This window comes from Merops nubicus, unplaced genomic scaffold (assembly GCF_000691845.1).
Source record: "Merops nubicus isolate BGI_N331 unplaced genomic scaffold, ASM69184v1 scaffold6869, whole genome shotgun sequence".
In the NCBI taxonomy this organism is placed as follows: Eukaryota; Metazoa; Chordata; class Aves; order Coraciiformes; family Meropidae; genus Merops; species Merops nubicus.
The window spans coordinates 28,767-35,904 of record NW_008631577.1 but is presented as its reverse complement, the minus strand read 5'-3'; the positions used below and the strand labels follow the sequence as shown (position 1 = coordinate 35,904).

The 7,138-nt window shown below is 40.0% G+C and overlaps 1 protein-coding gene across 1 annotated transcript in view; it reads right to left on the bottom strand.

Annotated features, from left to right (window-relative positions):
* Positions 1 to 768: 768 nt before the first annotated feature.
* AACS (acetoacetyl-CoA synthetase) overlaps positions 769 to 7,138 on the bottom strand; it is a 35,027-nt gene continuing 28,657 nt past the window's right edge. Inside the window, exons 10-14 of the mRNA XM_008947606.1 lie at positions 6,002 to 6,126; positions 3,196 to 3,260; positions 2,888 to 3,010; positions 1,438 to 1,551; positions 769 to 935 (exon numbers count right to left, since the gene is read on the bottom strand). Of these exons, the coding sequence (XP_008945854.1) occupies positions 799 to 935; positions 1,438 to 1,551; positions 2,888 to 3,010; positions 3,196 to 3,260; positions 6,002 to 6,126 (564 nt within the window). The 3' untranslated portion in view covers positions 769 to 798. The remainder of the gene's footprint in view (positions 936 to 1,437; positions 1,552 to 2,887; positions 3,011 to 3,195; positions 3,261 to 6,001; positions 6,127 to 7,138) is intronic.

The window sequence follows — 7,138 nt, the reverse complement described above, 5'->3', positions numbered from 1 at the left end:
CCCCCCCTTTGTCAGGCTTGCATGTAAACTGCAGCTTCCATGTTCCCTCAGTTTTCCCCCATGATTATCTCCTGCTGCATGTCCTGACTTCTCTTGTAAATTCACTCTGTATTGCTGCCATTTATAAAAAAGCTTCAATCCCCAAAAAAAAGCAGCATCTTGAGATCCTGCTCCTCTAAAAGCCCCTGCCCAGTTGGCAGCAGGGAGTTCAGCACCACTGTGCCACATACCCAAAAGCTCTGGATGAGCAGAGTCCTCCACAATTACTAGGAACAAAGCCTCAGGCCCACAGTACCTGTTCTTCTACTCTTACCACCACTGGAAGACTGTACAAATGCAGAACAGGTCTGAGGCAGCACACACTTCAACCTCATGCTAATGATGCAGCAGGTCAGCACTTATCCCTTAGGATTCACTCCTCCAGCTAGGCAGGAACAGTCTGGCAGAGGTGCAGTAGCACTCATTAATGAAGGATTGCTCCCTGACCTATTCAGCACTTTCATTTCACACTCATTCCAAGCAGCCTATGTCTGCACTACAGATTATCAGGCTGTTACTGTCTCATCTGCCTAATGAGAGCAGGAGCAAAATGGGACTGGAGCATTCCATAGATTCTTATTAAACTGATTTAGATCCATATTCAAAACCAAGTGCTACAAAACAGAGCGAGGCATATCATGGATTCTCACCCTGGAAATCTAGATTTAAACCTGCACATGCCTATCACTGAGCACAAAAACCTGTACCTTCCCAAGAGCAGCAACATCCTTGGTCAGTCTGAGAAATAGCCAAAGCCCTTCAATACCTACCTGGGAATTTTGAAAAATAAGCCTTCCTGTATTTGCTTCCATTCTCATCATTCCAGAAGTGTGTAGGCTGACAGGGAATAGGCTTGGTACAAACCAGCTCTCCACTTTCACCCCAAACTGGTTTTCCTGTTTACAAAGAAAGGGTTTTTTTCTGAATTTCCCTTCTGTAAACAATAAAGTACTACAGCAAAGAGCATCCACAACAATTACATGCCAGATGCTGACAGAGGTGAGATGACCTGTGACTCGTGGTCTTAACAGCTTGTGTTCAAGTCCAAAACTCATCCCTATCTTAACCTCAGTAATTTCAAGAGCGTTACACCACAAGGTGGAAGCCAACCCAGCATCCACAGCAGAGCTAATCAGGGTGCACATCAGAGGCTAGAATTTGGCCTTGATGGTTTTAGCAGAGTAATGGAAGAAGAGAACCTTTTTATACATTGACTAGCTTCACCAGAGTCCTGCACAATCCAGATCAGATGGATCCAGATGCAGGTTTTGTGGAACGTGTTTCTGAAGTGAAATCACCCATTTAACAGCTGAATGTTTGCCCATCTGATGAATGAAGTTTAAGGTCATATAGCTACTGTACTTCATGAGTGTGCACAATATTTTGGGTAATATCTACCTTCATCATTCCATGCTTCTACAGCCATTCCAAGATTTCTGGCCTGAATTTCTCCTTTGTAAACAGGAATTGTAACATTATGACCCATGAAACATGAGATTATATCCGTCCCACCTGTAATAAAAGAAGGCTATTTAGAATACAGTACTTTTCAGAAAGAGCTAAACTGAAAACTACCCAAGAACTCTGGAACAGCATGCTGCCACCTTTGCCAAATGCTTCTGAGCCACATTAAACACCATAGAATAGACAGTGTTATTTAGGATGCTAAAGGACTTTTATTAAAAGGTTTTTCTTACTTTGTCTTCTTATCTGTATATGCCCTTCGTGTAGAGATACTCCTAAAAGCATAACTTCTCCTTCTAACAGTTTCTTTCATCTCATTTAAGGAAATTTCCATTTATATGACAGTAAGAAAAGAAACAGGCCCAAGTTTATAGACTTAGATATTTAAGATCATTTAGAAATGTTTTCTTGTTTGTTTTCCTTAGCTTAAGGTAACCAGTCAAGCTATTCCACTGTATTTACTTTGCTGCTGTATCTTGTTCTCATGAGCTGGGGGAAGCCATGCTTGTAGGATGAACAGTCATCTTAATAAAAATAGATATTGTCAGAGTGCTAACTTCCCAGGAATATTTCTAGTCTTTCTAGGACTTCAAGGAATTAGAATTCTAAGACAAATCAGTCACATCAGCTTTACCCAAAAATAGTCTTCCACATTTAAGACTATAAATGCCTATAGTAGCAAGTTCAAGATTCAGCACTACTCTTACTAAGACTGGAGTTACAGTCAACTTCAGTAGCAGAATAGTCAAACTTGAAAAAAATCAAACTAAACTGAGTTAAAAAGCCCTTTGAAAAAGTCAGTCCTTGTTACAAAGCAGAACAAGGAGTTCTGTGGCAGACCTTATGTGAATATAAGTTGCCTCAGCTAGCACTCCTCACAACAAACTGCACAGTAGGTGGGCTTGATATTTTTTCTAATTATGTAATTCACAAAAAAAAATCTGTCTGCAGTGCCAATTACTTGGCACAAAAGAATTGAAATGGGAACATGGAAAAACCTCTCAAAAAGGTATTTTCTGCTAAAGTCAGCTATTTGCAGAACAGTATGTTCTGCAGGTTAATAGACTCTTTTCTTGATCTCACTCTGCTACCCCTAAGGACAGCCAGTCAAAATAAATGATCCTGCTTATAAAAAAAAAACTAAAACCCAAAACATCCACTATGTCAGAAACATTCCACTTAAAAGCCTTTGAGTGTAGGAGCTTCATTATAGCACACTGAATTATGCAGAAAATATCTTCACCAAAAAGACAATTCCAGTTTAACTCACCAAGCCTGAACAAGCCAAGGCACAAGCTCCCCAAATATACAGCAGCAAACAAGCAAGAAGGAAATTGCACAGGCAATGAGCAGAATTAGGAGGCGTGCAGCAGGAGAGCATCACCTGAAATGGATCCCAGGAGAACACTGCTTTTTATGTGTTTGTAGACATACTCATAGCTCTGAGATTTGAGTGGTGATCCTGTAGACAGGATAGTGTGAAGTGTCTGGAGATTGTGTGTTTCACCTTAAAGAGGAAGAAATCCACAAAATACATTAAGGTAGAATGTTTACATGAGTTTGTAATTATTTGTCACTACAACCCAGAACTTAATTACATAATAGATTTTGCAACAAGATATGGGGCCAAAACTTGGAGAGGAAAAGTAGGAGGGAGGATAGAAGAGATTCAGTAGTTTTTTTGAAGCTTACATGGTTTTAAATTTTTCTCTTCCAGCACAGCCAGCCACTTTGCACCCGTTCCAAGGATGGTGATCCTAGAGGGAAAAAAGTGTAAATGTTTTGCATATTTAAATATGCTAAGACTTAACCTGCAATTCCCACTGCAGTAAGCAGAGGCTTTTAGACTCTGTACATTGATTAGTCAAGCAATGCAGTCTCTTAAAGCTTTCTGAGTGCAAGGCACATCCTTTTGAGCAATCAAAATTAGTCAGATCACATGTCATTTCTGCAGCTTTGAAACTTTTAAGTCTATCTTTAAATATTAAGCAAAGCTTCCCCACTTCATGGAAAATGTTCACTTTCATTTACAGGGATTCTTAACTGCAGAACACTCAAGACATCACAAAATGTTACACCATTTACTTCATTAATGGGCTATAATTGCCACTAAGCTGTTTAACACAAAACTGCCACCTTGTTACACTTAAGACACAAAAATTTTGCCATTTCAGGGCAGTTTAACAAAAATACTTTACTCTGAGGACAGTAGCCAGTGATTTCTCTTAGATAGCTTCTCCACTGATGAAAGTCTGAGTTGCAGGTGCTTAACTACACATGAAATTTGGCCCAGCTAATGGAACAACTGAATTCTGCCCTTGCAAAAAATGTATTTAGAGCTCTCCAGTAACGTAATTTAAACTGGAGGGGAAGGCTGCAGCCCTTCACTAGTCTGTCAATGGAAGTGCTAGCTTAATGCTTGTGCTGACTTTCAGGAAATCCTCTTCCCTGCCTCCTGCTAATTCATTTTATATTACAGCAATAAACTCACTCAAGACAATGCATAGAGACAGATAAGGAAGTATAAGGGATGCAGTCTGAATGCACAGAATACAGGCAATACATCCATCAGAAAAGCTAAAATAAGATCCTCGTACTCCAGAAGCAAGATCAAAGGCAGAACAGCTCCTGGGATATTAGAGTTTCAGAAACTAAGAGGGGTTATTTCAACACTGCCAGAAGGGGATGTCCTCCCTTGCCATTCAGGACAGCAGTTACCAAGAGGCTGCCACCTCTGGGGTAGGGCCAGTGATGGGCTACCTGCACAAACACTGGTGCCCAGAGCAGTTCAGCAGGTACCTGAACAGCCCTGTGAGTCCACAGAAGATACTGCTCCTCCAGCCAGCACGTACCACCACCACGTGAGCCACTGCTACCCTTGTGTAATATCTTACTTGCCTCCTGTGCTTCAAATTAGTGCTTATTTTACAGTTAGAATATGTAATGCTTCTGTTTATTTTTAAGCTCTTTGACACTTCCTCTACAGCACATGTAGAGCCCAGTCTGCTATTATTTCCTTCCAAATGCTAAATAATCAGTGGATGGTGACTAAATACAGTTCACTTCAACAGATCTTTAACTGATGTCCACTTGAGACATTCTTGTCATGCAGAAGCATTGAGATATCTTGATGATACTGGAAGAATATGCTATCTGAAGGGAAGTATGGTACATCTTCAGAGAAGTAAGGTACTCTTAACATGTTGAAGCCTTTTTTTTTAAATATGTAACATATGACTGAGCTGGGAACAGACTGCATTATGAAGTACCACACAGATGGCCACCACTTTTAGCACCAGATTACAAAAGTGAGACATGCAGACACATTTCAGTTATCTTCGCTTGCTTTTGGCATGTAGAAACAATGCTTAAAAATAAGCTGTTTTTTTCTTGGTTCTATATTTTTGCCTGTTCTACTGGGGCTTTTTTGGGGGGGGAATAGGAGGTGTCTTAAGTTTGCATTTTTGTTTTGTGTTGGTTTTCTTATTGGAATTATTCTGACTAGACATCAAGCTTCAATCACAGTAGCCAGGGAAAAAAATGTCAATTTTAAAATATTTTATGTCACAAAAGACAGTGAACTTTAAGTTATTTGCTATCAAGATTCACAGAGAGAACCTTTTGACATCTACTTTCCACCACAAGTGAATTAATTGTAACTATCCATTAAAAACTCCACTCATTCTACCAGTAATACCAGATTTACTCCTTACATGAAGTTGGCAAAATAGGAAACTTACAAAAAAACCAAATCATAGAGTTTGGGTTGGAAGGGACCTTTAAAGCTCATCAAGTCCAATTCCCAGCAGTTTGCAGGGACATATTCTACTGTATCAGGTTGGTCCTTTGTACAAAGTTTAAGCTTTCTACAAAGCTAAACACCACGACAGGATTTTACAGCCTGTTCATCTGACACCTGCCATTTCTCTGGGCTTCAAGAGAGGGCACTATGTGCATTTTTAGGGACAGAGAACAGTGTAAAACAATTAACAAACAGCTTGACAGGGAGAATTGGCCATTGCAGATTAAAAAGCAAAATAAGAAAATAAGCAACCCTGCTGAGCCTTTCCAGCCAATGCATGTGTTTGTCAAAGTGCTATATTAAGTCTTATGTCGAGCTGCTTGAAATAAAGCATTGTTATTTTCTAAGTTCTGAGTGTGCTGAGAAATGGCTCTTCAGATTGCTCCCAATTACTGCCTTTTGAAAAGGCTGCTCTTGAAAACTGACTATTGAACCAAAATTCTCTTTGTCTAGAATCCAAACACTTGACTGAAGTTTTAAACAATCAGCTCTTTGTCTTTTCTGTTCTCTCTCAAAGACTGTTTCAGCACAAAATTAAGAAGTAGTTCCACTTCAAGCTAAGACAGAAGATAAACTGTGCCATGCTACACACTAGTTTCTGAGCAAGGGAACAGACTCTTTGATGAGGTTGCTCATACATGGTCATCCTGACAGGAGCAAAGACCACCATCCTTCCATTTAATGTTGTTTACATACCCTAGTCTGTCAGTCAAGTCCCAGAGCACATTTGGTGATGGAATTAGAGGAGATCCATCATACAGGACCACTGAAGCTCCTGTAGCAAGTGCAGTCACTAACCAATTCCACATCATCCAGCCAGTCTGGAAATAAGAAGATACCCACATTAGTTTGTGTCAGCTAGCTGTCTGCTTTCCTGGCAGCTCTACCACCAGCTCAGGAGTGTGCTTGCTGTCCTGTGCTGGTAGAGGAGCTACAGGCAACTAGAAAACAGAGAGGTGTAGACCTTGGCAGAATCACCTGGACCAAGGCATGCTCCATGCCCTTATGCAAGAGATACTGTCTCCCCCTCTGTTTTCCTTGCCCAAAGCTTTCCTGCTTTAGAGAAACTTAAACCAGCACCTGAGTTTATGCCCAGCTCTGCTGATTGTATCTATTGATAGTACTTAGGAATCAGAAAATAAGGCTTGAGTACTGCTCATCCTCTCACCTGTCCCAAAACTGGATCAGCTACCTGTTCCTGATGGTTGTTCATTGAACCTATCCTGACAAAAACTAATGAGATGGGGATTCCATACCTCCATATACATTCCTTTAAAGCATGAGCTAAGAGCAATGACAGCTTTGGGATAAAGCAGTTATGACAACTCTTTCACAGAGTTATTTCAAACTGACAAGTAAATGCAAGTTCAGAAAGGAACTATTGAGGAAAGACTTCAGCCTTCTCAAAGCTTTATAGTAATAGAAGAATGTGGAATAATTTTTACCACAGCACTAGAAAAAAAAAAATCACACCATAACTGAACTCCTACATAGATCAGTTTTATTCCCTCTTCTTTACTAAGCCTAGAGTTCTGCAGGTTCTTTCCTCCCCATCAAACTAGAGACAAATTCTCATCTTCAGTACAGCCAAGCCTCACATGATGCAGGAAGGTAGAGCCTGTTTTGCAGGTGATATTCATGAGGCAGATCAATAAACCTGAGACTGTAAAAATCAATCCATTTTCCTCACTAATTAGATCAGAAACATTTAACATGGCTTTGACTTTTCATCAGAAAGGTCTCTGTTGCATTTTATTATTCCACCTGAGTTTTTTTTTTTAAACACAGTTAAGTAGGACTATCCATTGTAGAACCAGAATTAAAAATACATAA